Below are 21,120 nucleotides of genomic sequence, written 5' to 3' on the forward strand. Positions count from 1 at the left end.
TTTCTACGCTTTGTTTTTGTTTTGTGGAGGTGTGTTTTATTCTCAGGGGGAGGTTGCAGGGTGAAGGACAGATATGAGGGGATGGGGAGATAAGTGGGACTGGGATATAGGATGTGAAACTTTGAAAGAACCAATAAAAAGTTTGATTATTTAAAAAAAGAAAAAAGACTGGGCTATAAGCAAGTCTGTATAGCACTTTCTTAAGTATTAATTGATAGGGGAGGGCCAGAGCATTGTGGGTGGGGCTATCCCTGGACAGATGGTCTTGGGTTCTATAAAAAAGCAGGCTGAGCAGGCCATGAGGAGCAAGCCAGTAAGTAGCATCCTCCACAGCCTGTGCAGCAGCTCCTGGCTTCAGGTCCCTGCCCTGCCTGAGTTCTTGCCTTCCCTGCTTTTGATGGTGAACTGTTATACACAACTATAAGCAGAGTAAACCCTTTCCTCCCCAAGTTGTTTTGATCATGGTAATTCATCACAGCAATAGAAATCATAACTAAGATAAAAATAAGAGCACAAAATTCTAGACTCATGGAAAAGGAATTAAGAAGACATATTATAATGACAGTTTCACAACACATAGATAGTATTCATTGTTTCAGTGGAGCTGTGACTTCTTTAAATACATTTTTAAATGTGTTATGTGTATGGATGTTTTGCCAGTGTGTCTGTGCACCACACAGCCTGGTGCTTGTAGAGATCAGAAGAGGGCATTAGATCTCCTAGAACTGTAGCTTCAGATGTTTGTGAGCTGGGTGCTGGGAACTGAACCTGGGTTCGGGTGTAGGCAAAGCACTAAGAAGATAGAGGCAGAAGAACACGCACGCACGCACGCACGCACGCACGCACGCACGCACAAGCTGTATTTTAGGAAAAGCTAGCCTTACATTCTGGAAACAAGATCCCACAAACGAAAGCAAAATAAGCTAGGGCATGATCTCTCAAGATTTAATATGCGTGTGGGGGCTGAGGATATGGCTCTGTAGATAAGAGGGCTTGTTGTGAAAGCAAGAAGACCTGAGTTCTAATTCCTAGCACTCATAAAAAACCAGGCATGGTCATGTATGACTGTAACTCCAGCACTGAGGAGCAGGGACAAGAGGATCCCAGAAGCTTGCTGGGCGGTCAGCCTAGCTGAAACAGCAACCTTAAGTTTATGAAATGACTGTGCTCAACAAACAGGGTGAGAAGCAGTAGAATATGACTCTAGACTCTCTCTGTTAGTCTCCCCATGCACGTGCCTGCATGCACATGAACACTCCTGCAGCACATGCATCCAAACAAGACACAGAGAAAACAAACCCAAAATTTAATATAAGCACGAGCCACATGCCCATAACCCCGGCATCTGCCTGTTACCTCAGCACTTGGAAGGCTAAGGTAGGGTTACTGCTACATTTGAGCCTAACACTGTTGCAAAAATCCCAAAGAATTCACACGAAGAATCCTTGGACCAGACTATTTGGATTTAGACTGGGTGGGAACACAACTGCATGTCTAACAACTCTGAGGCCATGCTAATAAACCCAGCTATACTGACTAGAATTAATTAGAGTACCCCAGGCACACAATGGACAATGCCCCAAGGTACTCTCATTTAAGTGACAAGGACTCCTTAAAGCCAGACTCAAAATGAAGACATCCCACAGGTTAAAAGACGTACTGTGCCTTAGTCCCTCATGACACTGACTATTAAGCTGAGAGACTACTCAGTCACAGTGCTCTTTCTAACCTATTCCTCTTGGAAAATCTTTAGAACTGGTCCCTTACAGAGCACATCTTCAGTTTCCTGTCAGATCGGTTATTGCTGCCAGAAACATCCCTGGAAACAATCCTATCTTACCTTCCTCTATGATCCTGTAATTTCTGTCCTGTCATTCCCCAATGTCTTTCCTCTGAGAGGAAGGGACAGTTGAGGAACAGCTTGAGAATAGCTCCCGTCATGGTCCAGAAAGAGCTTTGTTTTACTGATATGGGAGATGTGATGCTGAGTGTTTGCCTGGCAGAGAAGCAACCAAACAAACAGTTTGGGTTTCTCATGCTCTGTTTTTAGCATTCCAAATCTCTATTATTTAAATGGAGATGGGAGAAAAGAGAAGTAAGGACCTCTAGTTGACGCCAGTTAATGGCAATTATTCTAGCATACTGATTCGTTTCCTGTTACAAGAGCTGGAGCATCAGAAGGGCACATCAGGGGAAAGTGAAACCAAAAGCTCAAACAGAACAAAAGCACTCATTACCACTGCTCCTCTGTGAGAAGGGAAGGTTCTCACTCGTCCTCTCATGGTTGGTGGGAAAGGCAGACAACTCTCTCTCTGTTGGTGGCATCAGACTCTCCAGATTAGCAGCATCTTGGGGAGGATGTGACAAGAAGGTCTCCTTGGGCATCTGGACCATGAGGCTGGAGAGTGCCTGATCTAAAGCATCTTCCTCAGCAATGTAGGTGTATGGACAGTACTCTCTGGTCCTCGAGTAGATGTTGGCATTGTCATAACAATCCGAACAGATCACCCTGGTACCAGTGCCACCTAGATCAACATGGAAAGAACCCAAAGGTCTTTCTGATAAGGAAGAGCTTTGGAATAATCAACTTTCTTTAACCGTTCTAACATTTACTGCACAATTACTCTACACACCAGGTGAAATTCCAAGGTCTTTATGTGAATTACCTCACTTACTCCTCACGCTATCCCTATGAGGTAGATATAATTTTCATCTCCACTTTACAGATAAAGTTATGACAGGAGGAAGAGCTGAAACACAAATCTAAACACTCTGGCTTGAATTCTAATGTTAAATCTCTGTCTAGGCCGCAGACATTAAATTCCAACCCAGGGATCAAGACAGGCCTGGACCTCTGTCTGAGACACACGTGTGGCTTGAGCAAGCTACAGCAAAACAGGCACTGCTATGATAGGAGAGCCCATGCTACTTTTATGAGTCAAGAAGTTAAGCAATAGTAGCTGTTCAAACTATCCTTAGTCAAATCCACTTCCCTGTGCCTGTCACTTTCTACAGAAGTGAGGGTGTGAAGAGAGAAGGATGTCCTAATCACTTTATCAGGGGACATTTTATAGCCCTCTGAAGTTCTCCATTACAGGCTGAAAGTCATCCTGCCCTTTAAACCTTACTAAGTATCTATCTGCCTGTAAGCAGGAGAACCAAATGCCTCTAGTTGTTATCTGAAGTATGATCGTCTCTAAAGGAACACTCCTGAAATGAGTTTCTAGAACATCTCTTCTGGTCCTGAGAGAGATCCAGGAGCCTCAGTTGTGTCCCTCATCCCTGTTTAAGGGTAATATGTTTCTTTCTATTAGATGGCCTACTTTGGTTAAGACTTTATAGTCAATTTTCATTCCATTTTGCACAAAGTTAAATGTACTGAGTGTTTTATCCTAAAATATTGCTTCAGCGAGACCCCATATGAACAACAATGCCAAGCAACCAGAGCTTCCAGGGACTAAGCCACTACCTAAAGACTATACATGGACTGACCCTGGACTCTGACCTCATAGGTAGCAATGAATATCCTAGTAAGAGCACCAGTGGAAGGGGAAGCCCTGGGTCCTGCTAAGACTGAACCCCCAGTGAACTAGACTGTTGGGGGGAGGGGGACAATGGGGGGAGGGTGGGGAGGGGAACACCGATAAGAAAGGGGAGGGGGGAGGGAGATGTTTGCCCGGAAACTGGGAAAGGGAATAACACTCGAAATGTATATAAGAAATACTCAAGTTAATAATAAAAAAAATAATAATAAAAAAAAAATATTGCTTCAGGCTAATGGGGAAACTATACACTGAACAATAAACCTAATAAAACAGGCTGGAATTGTAACTATAAACAGCAAAGTGCCTACCGTCAGTGCCTTTGTGTGTGTATCCGCTGGCAGGGGGCATAAGCTGCTGATGACTGCCTGCCTCAGAGTTGCTGTAGCCTTCCTGCGGTTCAGACAATGTTCCTTGGGAAGACAAATAGCTGGGAATGTCTGCAGGCAAATTAAGCTCCTCTGTAAAGAGACATCTGTAACTCTCAAACTCAGGCAGTCGAAGTCAATACACAGAAGACAATTTTATAATGTGTTCCACTCTGACGCTGGCCTGGAAAATGGTGTGGACTTGGGACCCCAACAGTTCTTCATACTTCTCTTAGCATATTATTTTTAAATTAAAGTTCCTCTTAAGGTTTCACTTTAGAAGTATTACTTACTCTGCAGATACAACAGAGTGGTAAAGTATTTGCCTAACATGTATATGCTATGGGTTCAGTCCCCAGAATCACTGGCAAAGGGTTGAAGGTAAGGGGGTTACCAAAAGAAAAAGAAAAAAACTTAAATATGAAAATCCTATCTAGAGCTACATTTTCACAATCTCTCTACATGGACTCCTTCTCTTGCTGATCCCAGGATGAGGTTTGACTCACAAGGGTTTGACTCTACAGCAAAACTGGTAGAAATAAACTTAGGCTCTAAAGAAAGAAGGTTCAAAAAAACCAAAAATACAGCATAACCCAGCTAGGCATGACTGACTAAGCCTGTAATCCCAGCACAAAGAGGTAGAAGTAGAGGATGCCGTTTCTGAGTTCCAGGCTATCCAGGGCTATCCTGGGCTATACACATAAGCTGGGCATAATGGCACAAACCTTTGACCCCAGCACTTTAGAGGCAGAGGCTGGTGATCTCTGACTTTAAGGCCAACTTCATCTACAGAACAATGTGCCAGGGATACATAAAGAAACTTTGTCTCAAAAAAACAAACAACAAAAGAACAAAACCAAGAAAATATACCTGTAATATAATTCTAAGAGGTAATTTAGGGGGAAGTATATACAGTATATACAAATTCTTAAAACTATCTCCCCAAATAGGTTCTATTATCTCAAGGAAGCTAGATATTTTTTCAGAAAAACTTCCTAACATCTCTTATCAAGTAGCCAATACCAGTGGTCCAGCTTTTTTTACCTTCTACTAAATACCGCATTCCTACGGGCGTGCCACTTGTCATCTGGGTGCCACCTACCTGTGTTTGTGATACTGTAATCTTCATCTTTCCTTCTCATGTGGTAAATAACAATGACCCAGATCAAAGAAGTGCCCACGACACAGCAGACCACAACAATGATGACGATGCCAACTGTGGTCCAACCATCATCCTCATGCCCAATGCTATTCTGAGAAGAGTCACAGTTGGGGGATGAAATGACATTTAAGTAAATATGTCCCCGTTCTGTGCCAAGAGTGTTAGACATAAGGCAGGTATATTTTCCAGCATCTTCTAGACCAGCATCTACAATGATGAGAAGCTGGTTGGCTGCAGCAAAGAAGTGTCGTTCTGTTACTAGGAGTGGCCCATCATCTTTGGTCCAATTGAGGCGAGGAGCAGGACTCCCTCCAGCGATGCACTGCAATACCGCCGTCTCACCTCGGGTAACAGTCTTGTCCTCCAGAGGTCTAATAAATGACGGGGTCTCTAATGAGAGAGGGTTAAAAATACTGTTAGGAAATGTATTTCCTAATTCCTATAGAATGAGACTATGAAAAGTATGATAAGATGTACAGTTTAGTGAGAATTAACAGTTAATGTTTCAGATACACAAAAGATTCAAAACAGAAAAAACTCTAAATGTGAACTGGCTGTGGTGATGCAGGGCTGTAAGTCCATCTACTCTACTCAGGAGGCCAAAGCAAAGATTACAAGTTTACAGCCATCTAGGCACCTTAGCAAGTAAGTGAAGTAGAGAGAACAGAAAGCAGGGCAGGGCAGGGCAGGACACTAGCTCGCACAACACTGGCCTGGTACGCACAAGCCCAGGCTTCCAGTCAGTGAGTGCTGGGGACCTCTGCGGTTTCTGAGGCAGGTCCTCAACTACATACCACAAGCTGAACTAGAATCCTGATTCTTCTGCCTCAGCCTCCAAGTTAAGAAACTTATTTTAAGTGTTTTTGACAGTCAAGTCAGAGTGGCTCACCTGTATGAACACATGAGTTCTCCAGGCCAATTTGGATTACAGAGTGAGAAAAGACTTTATCTTTAAAAGAGAAAGAGACAGAGACTGAGACTGAGACTGAGACAGAGGGGTGGGGGAGAAGAAGACAGGAGGAGGAGGAAGAGGGTGAAAAGGAGGAGGAGGAAGAAGGTGAACCCATAAAACTCTGCTATCTGAGAAAACAGAGACCTAGATAGCATAATTTGCCTTAGGTTGAGTTACATAAAGAAACATGTTTTAACTAGAATAACAAGGCACACAGCTGTAATCCCAGCACTTGGAAAACAGAGAAAGGTGGAGGCGGTTTCAGGTCCAGCCTTTGCTATATGAAACCCTGTCTCAAAAACCAAAAATGAATAAAACAAAATACGAGCCAGGGAAAATTTCCAGGAAAATACTTTTCTCTTCTAATTTCTTGAGACAGATTCTTGCTGTGTAGCCCCAGCTGACCCAGAACTCACTATTTAAACCTGGCCACTCTCAAACTCAGTGTAATCCTCGTGTGTGTGTGTGTGTGTGTGTGTGTGTGTGTGTGTGTGTGTGTGTGTGTGTGTGTGTGTGTTTGTGTGCGAGCGCATGTGCACGCGCGCGCATGTGTGTACTGGGATTATAGAAGTATGTCACAATGCCTAGCATGGGAAAAGGCATTGTTAAAGAATATTAAGATTATGTGGAACATACTGAAAAGAAGATAGAAAATCTAACCAGAAGACAAATCATTTTGACACTAAACTTTTTTTAATTAAAGAAAATACAAACTTCCTTAGGTTTTGTATGTAGCTGTAGCAGATGGTTAGGATCCTTCTAGGAAAAGCAGAACTCCCAATGCAAATTTGCTTAATAGTTTAAAAAAAAAAAAAACCACCACATAGGAATTAAAATGTTACAGAGGAAACATGAAAGAATAGGGGATCCGAACCGTGTCATAAAGATTTATGCCCTGCGAATGTTCCAAGACGTATGTCACTTGACCCACTACTGCCTTCAGCTGACATACCCTGAGTAAAGACAGAACTAAGGACAACAATATGAGCCTGACGGTGGCAGCACACATCTTTAGTCCCAGCGTCTCTGAGCTCAGGGTCAGCCTGGTCTACAGAGTGAATCCCAGGACAGTCAGGGCTACACAGATAAACCCTGTCTTGGGAGGAAAAACACACAACCAAAACTCCAAATTGTTTTTCTTGCCTTCCCAAGCCACGCGTAGCTCTGAGAGGCTCCAGTAAAGCAGCAGTCCTAACAAAGTAACTGTACCTAACACCGTGAGGGAGGCGTTTGCCGAGAGGCCTCCTGCTATATTCTGTGCCATGCAGCTGTAGATTCCCATATCTTCTATCTTCACATTGGCAATGAAGAAGACATCGTCCTCGGGCATAACATGCATGCGTCTTTCTCGGGCTGCAGGGAAATCAGTACCACCGTCCTTCTGCCAGGAAATCTGAGGTGTAGGGTGCCCCTCTGCAGCACATTCCAACCTCGCCATGGCACCAGTGCGAATAGTTAGATCCATTGGAGTTTTCAAAAAAGATGGCATCTCTGTTCCAAGAATAGTAGAGAAAGTAGGGAAAAGGAAAACACACATGCACACAAATCTAGCAGGCAGAATTCTGATGCAAAATGCTCCATTTCTTTGAAAATTCTCTGGACTGACAATTAACAGAGCATTTGCATCTATCCCACCAGTCCTTCAGTGTGTGTAGCACACAATACTTCTAAATATATGCCACGCCCATTTCACCATGCTGATGGGAAGAAGGAAATCAGAAAGCCAAAAACTCTTTTGAATGCCAGTTTAAAGTCTGGTGTTTAATATTAGTCTTTCATTTAGGACAGTCAAGTGATGCTTCCCAATCTAACATCGACAAATGTCAATAAAACTGTTTTGTTTTTTAATATGCTTTTTAAAAACCTCATTTAAGAAACATCAGAGTGGGTTGTAGAGCTGAAGCACTGTCTCAGTGGTTAAGAGCAGGACTCATGCTCAATTCCCAGTCCCACATGGCAACTTACAACTCTGCTACTTCAGTCATGGGAAATTCAATGCCTTCTTTAGGCCTCTGTGGTTACCAGGTATGCATGTGGTGCGGACATAAATAAGACAAACCACTCATACACATAAAAAATAAAATAAAATAGGTTGGGGATTTAGCTCAGTGGTAGAGCGCTTGCCTAGTAAGCGCAAGGCCCTGGGTTCGGTCCCCAGCTCCGAAAAAAAGAAAAAGAAAAAAATAAAATAAAATCTAAAAAAATAAATCTAGAAATGTAAAAAAAAAAAACAAAAACAAAAACAAAAAAAAAAAAAAACAAAAAAAAACAACGCAGGCACAGGGAACATGTACAACGTTCAGCTGAAGCACAGGAGTTACTGAATCTCACAGATAATAGACAGACCAAGCTGCTTTAGAAAAGGTTTTTACAACTACTAGGAGAGCTTTATTTTCAAAATGATTTTGGCTATATCCACAAAGCTTTAGAGAACACTAGACCCAGAGATGCCCTACACATTCTCAAGTACTAGGGACACAGTACAATATTAGAGAAAGGAAATCATAGTTTTCAGAGAATTGTGATTTTGGAAAGAAACTGAGAATAAAAAATGTCTTCTGACAAACGGAAACGGAAGGAAAGTATCTCCTAGGGCAAAGAAGAACGTAGGCTGGGGCGGGGGGTAAGCTATGAGTGCACTCCTTCCATGTGCCACAATCAAGAGACAGTAACACGAGGGGCTCCCTCCAAATGTGCGGTATGACCCAATGTTCTTGTCAATGTAGATGTAAACTGAATTAGAATTGAGACGTATAATTTAAATGTAAAAAATATTTTAAAGTACTTTTTCCCAACAGTGTAGCCAGACAGGCATGGCAATTATTCTAGAAATTTGTAAGTTTAAAAAAAAAAGGCATTTTAAAAGTCCACTAGCACAATTCCTTACCATTTACAGTCAATTTGGCTTTCTGAGAGTAATTAGAACCAAAGTGATTAGTAACGATGCACTGATATTTCCCTTCATCTGTGAAGTTCACGCTGAAGAGGCGCAAGACACTCGTATATTCCAGGGCTTCTCCGTCCTGCTGCCGATAACGAACAAAATTCTCAATATCCACATCATACAGGATCTCACTGTCTTTGCGCCACAAGGTAGACATGGGTGAATCACTGCTGCTCACTGCAGTGCACATCAGTGTCACATTAACACCTCTTAATGCAACTGTGTTTTCAGGGTGTGTCCTTATCTGAGGCTTCAGAAAATCATCTAAAGGGAATGAATGCAACAGTGGCCATGTCAGTTACATATTTTAACTCAAATCTAATTTTAAAACAAAGACTGTAACACTGTAATTTTCTTTCTTTTTTTAAGATATATGTATTTATTTAATGTATGTGAATACACTGTCGCTGTCTTCAGACACACGAGAAGAGGGCATCAGATCCCATTACAGATGGTTGTGAGCCACCATGTGGGTCCTGGGAATTGAAATAAGGACCTCTGGAAGAGCAGTCAGTGCTTTTAACTACCTTGTCATCACTCTAGTCCCAACACTGTACGTTTCAGTCACAGGAGCGATGCTGAGATTGAAGGATACTCTAGAGCTGGAGTCTAATCTCTCACTGAAAGTGAGGAAAATGAACTCCAGAAGTCAAATAGCTTGCTCAAAGGTGTCAGGCAGTGACAGAAGGTTGGCTAGAACTCAGGTTCTGGACCTCAGCACCTATGCTCTTCCACCATCCCTCAGGACTCTTCTATGTTTACTATGTATTACCAGTGGGTGGGGGTAAGGATGGAGAGAAGAAACCTTATATAAGAATTTCAAGGTAAGTTCTAATGCTATCATCCCATATATATGATATTTATGTCCTATAATGCTACATATACAAAATGTTTGTAATAGCTATTATCCTTTCTATATAACACAGAAAATGGGAATATAAACTTTTTTTTCATGGAGAATACTAATAAACACATGACTTAAAAGTCCTTTGTACATAGCTTCAACACTAAAATAGTGAGGAATACAAACAGGATACACACATAGGTGAAACTGGTTTAAGACTGCCTAATACACTATGGATTCATAAATAAAAATGCTATGGATCGAGAGAGGCTGATATAGGATTTATAAACCAGTATCTTCTTTTAGTAACATTACTTTGTGCCTTAAAAGGTAACTGGAATAGTATAAAAAATACAGTATAAGACAGAGTGGTAGCACACACCATTAATCTCAGCCCTTGGGATGCAGAGACAGGCAGATCTCTGAGTTCCAGGACAATCTGGTCTGGTCTGCATAGTGAATTTTAAGCCAGCCAGGGCTATTTAGAGAGACCCTGTCTCAAAAACAGACAAGCAAAACATAGTATGCTTTACATAAAACTAGGTAAAAGTCAAAGGGAAAGGTGTGACAATGGAAACAGAATTCAATCCATTGTAAAGAAGATGACCACTCAAAAACGATGAGAAGGCAGCACTGAAAAAATCCTTGTGCTAAGACAAACAAGTAAGAACAAAAAACAGTGAGAAAAACACCTTTATGAAACACTAAGTCAAAGAACACAGAACGTGGCCTGTATTAAGTAGGCTTGGACAGGACTTGGAGAGCAGCACAAGACCTTACGGCATGCTAGGTGTAGCCATGGGAGTGTTTTTGTTGATGTTGATGGTGTTTCATCCTCTTTATTTCGTTGTTACAATAGTTAAGAAAATTTTTAAAATTTAAAACAGAAATACAAACCACAGACAAAATCTTTCAGGTCCACATTCAAGATGCTTTGCCCTGCTAACCATTCAGGATGTGCACAGCTTACATTCACAGAATGATGGAAGTTGTTATCCACCAGCCACTGGAGCAACCACTTCAAATGACAATCGCAGAGTAAACTGCTTGTGTTCAGAACACTACAGAAGGAAAATAAGGAAAAGAGCCTTTCATTTTAGCTTCATTCTAGTTTCTGCAGTAAAATCCTGCTACTAAAATATGCATTTACTTATCAAAAAAGTTCATCTAATTATAATAAAACAGACCATTAGCCTTAATAAAGTCAGCATTATAAAAAAATCAGAAAGACAAAGAGAAGAAAATTATTTTAAATTAAAGACAAGTAAAGAGCCTCTGCAACTGAATGGAATGCGTGTGTGCGAATTTGTTGAGGGAGGACTGTTTTGAGACACAGTTACTGTACTACCCAGGCTGGCCTCAAACTTGCAATCCCAGATATACACCATGACACCCACTGACAAGTAGCCCACACACACACATACACACACACACACACACACACACACACACACACACACACACACACACTAAGATAGACAAATGCCAATGAACTTTTGTTACTGTTATTCCTATTTAATTTACATACATTAAGACTCTGAGTAACCTTAATTTCTCATGAAAACTATAAAGTTAAAAAAAATTTAGTTGTGGAGCCAGAGAGATGCCTCAGCAGTTAAGAGCACTGCTGCTCTTCCAGAGAACCCAGGTTCAAGTCCCACAATCATCTGAAACTCCAAATCTGGGAGATCTAAGCTTCTTTTTTTTCCTTCTGAGCACATGACTATTAGTTTCCTAGTCTGTCTTTGTAGTTAGGGAGTATCCATGTCCCAGAATTCCCACCACTGAATGTGTGCAGAATAGACTTATGTGCACACTGCACCCAAGCCTGACCTATAAAAATCTCCCCACTCAGGGCTGGAGAAATAGCTCGGAGGTTAGTAGCATTTGTTGCTCTCATGCAGAAGACCCAGGCTCAGTTTCCAGCACCCATATGATTGATGGCTCACAATCATCTTGAGTTCCAGGAGTTCCAACATTCTATCACATCTTCTCCTTGAACAGGAGGTATGCATGTGGTGCAAATGTATATGCAGGTAAGTTACCTGTTCACATAAAACAGTAAAAATTTTTACAAGTTTAAAGAATACTTAAGACATTTTAAAACCTTATGCCGTTCCATTCAGGGTATAAATCATCCTTTTGTCTGGTATATCCACACTGCATATGCTGGTCACCCATTAATGATTTAATGGCCACACTGATTATTAGATGACTGTTATAGTGTTACAGAGGCTTGGGTTCAAATAACTCTTCTTTAATTTGTTAAAGTTCCAGCCCACAAGTGATGAAGAAGCACAAGACATGGAAGGACAAGTGAACGCTATTGTTCCACCACGGTAATTTTATAGTGTGCGTAGGTTTGGTACTATGTAGTATCAGCACAGGGACATGTTCCTCAAGGATACAGTGAAACATAGACATTTGTAGAGGAGATTATCAGCTTGGGACCCCTCTGAGGACTTATACACTGGTAAGGGTTACTGGAGATGGGGAGACATTTTCTTCAGTGCTATAGACATGGATATAGTGCCCATGCTTCTGTAAACAGCCCTAAGGAATTCACTGGGTCACAAAAATAAACAAAAAAAGATAGAAAAATAGAAGTGAAGTTACTTGGGAAGATGATTAGTGGAAGTATTAGGGGATGAGAGGATAAATGGGATAGGGAATATATATGATCAAAACACATTACATACATGCATGAAAATATCCTAATAAAACCATGTCTAATCAATAATATGCTAATTAAAAATTTTAAAAATTATTTTGCCATGACATCTACTCAATCTTAGGGAGGTTACAGAGACACACTGGAGCTATTTGGGTATCGCCAAAGCCCATCTGAGTACAGATAAAATAATACTTCCATCCAGCGTTTTACAGACTCACACAATTGCTATTTGAGGTCTATTAAGTCTGGAGAATCTCCAATGACGATAGGTAACCTGGAAGGAGAGCAGCTAAAATAGGATATGGACTGATGTGGGTGGATGGACAAATGCAGAAGGGGAATTCTCAGAGACATATCAAAGACTCAAAGGACAGAGGAAGTGATCTTAAGAAGAACCAGTACAGGGAGACCGTAAGTTCCCCAGAAGAGGACAATAAAATTCCAATAATTAGGAAATGGACAGTTAAGTGGACAGAGTCAGCAGAACATGTGATTGCCAGGGTTTCCAGTGCAGGCAGAAAAGTTCCTGGAGGACAACAGGGTCTAATCAGAGGGCAAAGAATACACCAGGGAGGCAGGAAAAACTCAGGAAAGAGGTCCAGGAAGGCCTCAGGCAAGCAGGTATGAAGTGTAGCAAGCACTGTGCTCCAGCTCAGAAACTGCACTCAGAATCTCAAGAATCAACATCTTTCCTTACCAGCTCAGCTGATGTTTGTCCAGAGCAATGGCTCACCACTCTGACTCACCATTGGATCCCCGATCAATCAGTCAGGAATGAAGACAAAGGCTTCAAAGGTGTATATTTGGGAGTCCTGGGTGAGAGGCCCGGGGGTCCAATGATGAATCTGATCCTATCCATGCCACAACACCATAACCATTAAAGGAAAAGTTATTCAATGACACTTGCTAAAGCCTGGTAAGGCAGAGTGTGTTCAAGACCATCTCCCAAGCACAGAGATCACTGCAATGAAATTCTGTAACAGAGGAAAGAAGCTGGCTCAACTCCAGTTACAGGCAACAGCAAACAGGAGTTTTTAGCCAATGATAAAGAGGGGTAAGAATCAGTAGGTGGCTTCAGAACTGAGGAGGGCTCCAGCTAAAACAACCTACAAAGACTCTGGCTAAAGGCAGGCCAGAGTGGTCAGACATGACCTGGGGGAACGGTACAGAAGGAAAAATGGGATCAGTTATTTAGGGTGTCTAGGGATACCCAGATATGTGCACGGGAGGATCCTTGCTAAACTTTTAGGTTCAGAAAGGTTTCAGACAAAGCTAACTTTAAAAAATAGTAGATGGGCTAGAGTATAGTGGCACTTAGGAGGCAGATATCTTTAAGTTCAAGGTCAGCCTGGTCTACATATCAAGACCCTGTCCAAAAAATAGTACTCAGATAAGCCTAGAAGAGTCAGGAGCCTATCTGAAATTTGTTTAAATACTTGTTAATTGTTCATCTCCCTAGTCAATCTCTACATTGAAACTATACTGTCTACTACCCAAAAAATATACATTGAACTAGGTTCTCATAACAGTTAAAACTTTCTTGCTAACCCTCAGATTATACTGATAGAAAAACGATAAACTGATTTATAGTTAAATTGAATTCTTATGAATTAGCTCTCCCTAGAAGTAAGTCCAAATGTTTTACAAGGTCCCTCTAATTTTTGTAACATGAAAAAAGTAATTAATGATTATTTTTCAAACATTTTCGAGGCAAGGTTTTATGTAGCCCAGAATGATCTCAAACTTGACAGGTGGTTGGGGGATGACTTGAAACTTCTGATCCTCCTACCTTCGCATCTTGAGTACTGGGATTATAGGTGTGTACCACTTGCCTGGTTAGTGCAATGCTAGGGGATAAATCCAGATTTATAGGCAAGTATTTACCAACTGGCCACACCCAGAGTCCAGATTTTAATATTTCTATTTTTGTTGTAAATATTAGTCATTTTGAAAGACCCCAGCTTAGCAGCAGTAACGCCATTTTACAAGGCTGTACTTAAGATGACTGGTTCAGAGAAAGGTTAGAACACTGAGTACACAGCGGCTGCCAAGCAAGATGTGTTTGGTTGAAGGCCTGGCAACAGGACGACTGCAGTTGAGCACCTGACAATGAGAAAAGCCCCGGGAGAGGTCCCACACCCTGGTGGGGGGCCGAGTCAGCCGTTATGTTCCAGAAAGGTAGCTAGGAAACTTGCCCCCAGGCTGAACCCTTGGGGGGGCCGAGTCAGTCGTTATGTTTCAGGAAGGTAGCTAGGAAACTTGCCCCCGGGCTAAACCCTTGCCATATTAGAATCCACCAATTATATCCCTGTAACCATGCATCTGCTTCTGTATGCTTGCTTCTGCTCCCCAAAATCCTATAAAAGCCCATCCTTGGTTCCGTGGGGTGCGCCAGTCCCCCGAGTGACTGAAGCGCCCGCAGGTGCCTGTGCCTGTGTATCCCGACAATAAACCAAATCCTCTTGCTGATTGCATCCTGTGGTGTCTCGGTCTGGTCTTTGGAGTTGGAGGGTCTCCATCCCGAGGGAAAGTTCTCCCTGAGAGCTTTTCATTTGGTGCATTGGCCGGGAAAGGAGATCCTCCACCCAGGGACCACCGACCACCCACTGGGAGGTAAGCTGGCCGGCGTCTGTCTGTCTGTCTGATTTTGTCTCGTTCTGCCTTATTCTGTCTGTTCTGTGAGCGCTCAGCCAGGTCTGTTCTGTGAGCGCTCAGCCAGGTCTGTTCTGTGAGTGCTCAGCCAGGTTCTGTGAGCGCTCAGCCAGGTCTGTTCTGTGAGCGCTCAGCCAGGTTCTGTGAGCGCTCAGCCAGGTCTGTTCTGTGAGCGCTCAGCCAGGTCTGTTCTGTGAGCGCTCAGCCAGGTTGTTTGGAATTTGGGCGGGACGAAGAAGGAGCTGACGAGCTCGGACTTCTCGCCCCGCAGCCCTGGAAGACGTTCCAAGGGTGTTAGGGCCCGACTTTTCGAGGCCCAATCTGGGAGAGGAGAAAGATCCGGACTAACGGCACCTCTGTCTGTATTTTTGGCTTTCAGAGGGCCCCGGACCTTTGCCACCTCCATCTGACTTTTTGCTTTCAGTTTGGTACCAAAGCCGTGCAGCACGCCTGTCTGTTGTTTGTTTGACTGTTGGTGTTGTTTGTTTTCTCTGTGTTCTAATCTTCCTTAGAACTAACATGGGACAGTCCCTAACAACGCCCCTAAGTCTCACTCTTGCCACGACCGGGCACACAACCAGTCCGTCGAGGTTAAAAAAAAAAAGGAAAAGGGCAGACTCTCTACACATCCGAGTGGCCCACTTTCGGAGCAGGATGGCCAGTGAATGGCACATTTAATAAGATCATTATTTTACAGGTTAAAGATCGGGTCGTCCACGGACATCCTGACCAGGTTTCTTATATTATCACTTGAGAGAGTCTCGCCTTAACCCCCCCCACCCGGGCGGAACCCTTCGTGGACCCGAATTGGCCTCCCCTCAACCCCCAGTCTGTCCCCTCGGCCCCGCCCGGTCCGCCGGCCACGTCTTCCTCTCTCTACCTTTGTGAAATCAGAGCCTTCTAAGAAACCTGTCCTCCCGGCAGACCCAAACTCCCCTCTCATAGATCTTCTCTCTGACAGGCCCGGCTAAAACAGAGGAGGCAGAGCCGCCGGCCAGATCAGTTGCCCGGCCACAGTCTGATAAGGGTTTCTCCCCTGTCGCAGGGAGATTGCACAATAAGCGCGAGGTGATGCCAGATTCAACCTCCCAGGCTTTCCCACTTAGACAGGGAACCGGTGGCCAGACCCAATACTGGCCGTTTTCAGCAGCTGACATTTACAATTGGAAACAACACAACCCTTCTTTCTCCAAAGATCCGGTGGCACTCACCGACCTAATAGAATCTGTTTTACTTACCCACCAGCCTACTTGGGATGACTGCCAACAGCTCTTACAGGCCCTCTTAACCTCAGAAAAAAAACAAAGAGTGTTCCTAGAGGCCAGAAAGCATGTTCTGGGAGATGATGGGCGTCCCACCCAGCTGCCTGAAAAAATTGATGCTGCATTCCCACTTAAGAGACCAAACTGGGATTTTAATACAGCTGAAGGTAAGGGACACCTACGCCTTTATCGCCAGTTGCTTCTAGCGGGTCTCCGAGGGGCTATACAACGCCCTACTAATTTGGCTCAGGTAAAACAGGTATTACAGGAAGCAGGGGAAACTCCCTCCGCCTTTCTAGAGAGACTTAAGGAGGCCTACCGTATGTACACTCCCTATGACCCAGATGACCCAGGACAAATGACGAGTGTCTCTATGTCCTTCATCTGGCAGGCTGCTCCAGATATCAGGACTAAGTTACAGAGGTTAGAAAATTTACAGGGCTATACATTACAGGATTTACTTAAAGAAGCTGAAAAGATTTTTAATAAGAGAGAGATAAAAAAAAAAAACAAAGAATTGAGTCGAATCTTGGCCGCCGTAGTTCAGGGCCAAGAAAGGAAGGGAGATAGGGGGGGAGCTCGAAAGGGGCTGAAGCTGGATAAAGATCAATGTGCCTATTACAAAGAGAAAGGGCACTGGGCCAAAGAGTGCCCCAAGAAGCCTGGCGGACCCCGAAAGCCTCGACCACGAACCTCCCTCTTGGCTCTAGATAAAGATTAGGGAGGTCATGGCCAGGACCCCCCCCCCCTGAGCCCAGGGTAACGCTTAAAGTTGGGGGGCAGCTGGTTACTTTCCTGGTAGACACAGGAGCCCAGCATTCAGTCCTCACTCAAGCTTCAGGACAACTCAGCGACCGGACGGCCTGGGTACAAGGAGCTACTGGTGAGAAACAATACCGATGGACTACGGACCGCCGGGTTCAGCTGGCTACTGGTAAGGTGACCCATTCCTTCCTAGTCCCCTGCCGGTCGCCTTGGAATACGCCTCTTCTGCCTGTTAAGAAACCCGGCACTGGAGATTATAGGCCAATACAAGACTTGAGAAAGGTCAACAAGAGGATAAAAGATATTCATCCGACTGTTCCAAACCCTTACAATTTGCTCAGTAACTGTTCATCGATGAGAAACAGGGGTATATGCTAAAGGGGTCCTAACACAAAGGTTGGGACCCTGAAAACGCCCTGTGGCCTACCTGTCTAAGAAATTGGACCCTGTGGCCTCCGGCTGGCCACCGTGCCTAAAGATGGTGGCTGCTATTGCTGTCCTGATCAAGGAAAATTGACTTTGGGACAGCCACTCACCATCCTAGCACCCCACGCAGTGGAGGCCTTGGTAAAGCAGCCCCCAGACCGCTGGCTCTCTAATTCTCGCACCAAGCCTTGTTACTGGATGCAGAACGGGTTCAGTTTGGGCCCGTAGTCGCCCTCAATCCTGCCACCTTGCTTCCTCTACCAGAGGAGGCAAAACAGCATGACTGCCTACAAATCCTCGCAGAAGTACATGGAACCAGGCCGGACCTATCGGACCAGCCTCTTCAGAATGCTGACCACACATGGTACACGGATGACAACAGCTTCTTGGCAGAGGGAGAGCGAAAGGCTGGAGCTGCGGTCACTACGGAGGACAAAGTGATTTGGGCGAAAGCCCTGCCTGCTGGTACCTCCGCACAACGGGCTGAACTCATCGCCTTGACTCAGGCGCTCAAGATGACAAAAGGTAAGAGGCTAAATATATATATATATACAGACAGCCGTTATGCCTTTGCCACGGCACACATCCACGGGGAGATCTACCGGAGGCGGGGGCTGCTCACATCTGAGGGTAAAGATATGGCTAAAATTCTGGCCCTCTTAGAAGCCCTATTCTTGCCCAAAAGACTGAGTATTATGTATTGTCCAGGACACCAGAAAGGGCACAACCCAGAGGCATGAGGAAACCGGCTGGCCGATGCCACGGCGCGAGAAGCGGCCATGAGCAAACAAATCTTGCCCTTAAATAGCCCAGACCAACCCACGCCCCCACCAGTGGGACAAACCAGTTGGGTTTACGCCCATGAGGACATAGAGCTCCTAAAAAAAATGGGGGCCATCTACCACCCTCAACTAAAACAGTGGGTCTACAAAGGACTTTTGAATTGATCTCCTTTTTACATAAATTAACCCAATTGGGGTTTAAGAAGATGAAAACCTTACTAGATCGAGAAGAGATAAATCTGTGTTTTTTGAATCGGGACAAAGCAATACAAAAGGTGACTGAGAGTTACAAAGTGTGCGCTCAGGTTAACCCGAAAAGGACCATGATTAGACAAGGAGTTCGTCCTAGGGGACACCGTCCCGACATCCATTGAGAAATTGATTTTACTGAAATTAAACCAGGTATATATGGATACAAGTATCTCCTAGTGTTTGTAGACACCTTCTCATGATGGGTCAAAGCCTTCCCCACGAAACACGAGACTAACTCCTTTTGAAATAATGTATAGAACACCACCCCCATTTGTCCATTTCTTTGATTCAAACATTGCTGATTTTGCTGACAGCCCTTCTCTGAGGGCCCATTTACAGGCCCTACAGATTGTGCAGAGAGACGTCTGGAGACCTTTGGCCGCTGCTTACCAGGACAAGCTTGAACATCCGGTGGTGCTACACCCGTTCCAGATTGGAGATACCGTGTGGGTGCGCAGACACCAGACCAAGAATCTCGAGCCACGGTGGAAAGGACCCTACACCGTCCTCCTGACTACCCCGACCGCCCTAAAGGTAGACGGAGTCGCGGCTTAGATCCACGCATCACACGTCAAGACAGTCCGGTCTGAGGAATTACAACACTACACCCCAGACATGGAGAGTTCAGCGCACTCCAAACCCCTTAAAGTTAAAACTCCTACGTGGCTCCTCCTAGCCCTTTTGTGGCTTAGAGTCAGTGGGGGAATAAGCCCCCACAAGACAGAAATTTCTTGACCAAGTCGAGTGAAAGATTTCACTCAAAGTTAACAAAAAAAAAAAAAAATGGGGGAATGAAAGACCCCAGCTTAGCAGCAGTAACGCCATTTTACAAGGCTGTACTTAAGATGACTGGTTCAGAGAAAGGTTAGAACACTGAGTACACAGCGGCTGCCAAGCAAGATGTGTTTGGTTGAAGGCCTGGCAACAGGACGACTGCAGTTGAGCACCTGACAATGAGAAAAGCCCCGGGAGAGGTCCCACACCCTGGTGGGGGGCCGAGTCAGCCGTTATGTTCCAGAAAGGTAGCTAGGAAACTTGCCCCCAGGCTGAACCCTTGGGGGGGCCGAGTCAGTCGTTATGTTTCAGGAAGGTAGCTAGGAAACTTGCCCCCGGGCTAAACCCTTGCCATATTAGAATCCACCAATTATATCCCTGTAACCATGCATCTGCTTCTGTATGCTTGCTTCTGCTCCCCAAAATCCTATAAAAGCCCATCCTTGGTTCCGTGGGGTGCGCCAGTCCCCCGAGTGACTGAAGCGCCCGCAGGTGCCTGTGCCTGTGTATCCCGACAATAAACCAAATCCTCTTGCTGATTGCATCCTGTGGTGTCTCGGTCTGGTCTTTGGAGTTAGAGGATCTCCATCCCGAGGGAAAGTTCTCCCTGAGAGCTTTTCAATTTGATTTTTACTATGTGCCTTGGATCAGTGCTCAGCGCTCTCTCAAAACCTTCCATGTCTACATCTATTTATTCTACTTTTGTTACTGTTTTGCAGTGCTGGGGAATAAAGTGCAGAGCCTTGTACATGCTAGATAAGTAAGCACCTTACCAACCAAACTACATCCCTGGCCCTTACTGTTTTAATTCTTGATCGTCCTTAGAATAAACTTTCTTAATATAATATGAAGTAACAACAGAGACCATGTTCCAATACAGTACACAATAGAGGATGAATGAATGTCTTAGTAAACAAATTATCTCATTGTTGTCACATGACCCTAGGGAACCACTACTCCCATTCTGAGAAGAAACACTGAATCTCCAGCTAAGCAATCTGCCTATGTGACAGGTTATAAGAAATGGAGCAAGGGGGGCTGGGGATTTAGCTCAGTGGTAGAGCGCTTACCTAGGAAGCGCAAAGCCCTGGGTTCGGTCCCCAGCTCCGAAAAAAAAAAAAAAAAAAAAAAGAAATGGAGCAAGGGTCTGAAGACAAACTTAAAGACACATTTCTAACACATCTCGACCTGTAGTAAGAAACTGTTTTTAAATTTTCCAACCTATTACAAATCAGTACTTCAAGATAACTTTTAAATTTTTATTTACCATATATGTGTGTAAACGTGCTGGGAGGCTGGGGGAGGCATTCATACATGTCATACCTTTTTTTTTTTTTTTTTTTTTTTTTTTTGGTTCTTTTTTTCGGAGCTGGGGACCGAACCCAGGGCCTTGCGCTTCCTAGGTAAGCGCTCTACCACTGAGCTAAATCCCCAGCCCCCCCCCCTTTTTTTTTTTTGAGATAGGGTCTCTCTATATGATCCTGGCTATCCTGAACTCACTATGCAGAGCCGCCTGACCTTGAAATCAGAGATCCGCCTGCCTCTGCCTCCCAAGTACTTGGATTAAAGGTGTGCACCATTACACCTGGTTATGTGCCATGCCCTTACGTGGAGGTCAGAGGACAACTTGTAGGAGTCAGACTGTGAGGCTTGATGGCAGGTACCATTGTCCACTGAACCATGTCACTGGCCCAAAACTAAGACTTTTAAAAACTATACAA

At 44.1% G+C, this 21,120-nt stretch overlaps 1 protein-coding gene and 1 long non-coding RNA gene across 3 annotated transcripts in view; one reads left to right on the top strand and one right to left on the bottom strand.

Annotated features, from left to right (window-relative positions):
* Window positions 1-21,120, bottom strand: part of Lrig2 (leucine-rich repeats and immunoglobulin-like domains 2) — a 63,680-nt gene that overhangs the window by 5,517 nt on the left and 37,043 nt on the right. Inside the window, exons 12-17 of one of the 2 annotated variants that reach the window (XM_087624592.1) lie at window positions 10,710-10,873; window positions 8,912-9,232; window positions 7,234-7,515; window positions 5,013-5,462; window positions 3,854-3,982; window positions 2,238-2,525 (exon numbers count right to left, since the gene is read on the bottom strand). In XM_087624592.1, coding sequence (XP_087480718.1) covers window positions 2,238-2,525; window positions 3,854-3,982; window positions 5,013-5,462; window positions 7,234-7,515; window positions 8,912-9,232; window positions 10,710-10,873 — 1,634 coding nt within the window. 2 annotated transcript variants of the gene reach the window in all.
* LOC148006737 (uncharacterized) lies at window positions 16,185-19,943 on the top strand. Its single transcript, XR_015676710.1, has 2 exons — window positions 16,185-18,116; window positions 18,940-19,943. It is a non-coding gene; the product is annotated as an uncharacterized LOC148006737 (long non-coding RNA).

This window comes from Rattus norvegicus, chromosome 2 (assembly GCF_021556685.1).
Source record: "Rattus norvegicus strain SHRSP/BbbUtx chromosome 2, alternate assembly SHRSP_T2T, whole genome shotgun sequence".
Classification (NCBI taxonomy): Eukaryota; Metazoa; Chordata; class Mammalia; order Rodentia; family Muridae; genus Rattus; species Rattus norvegicus.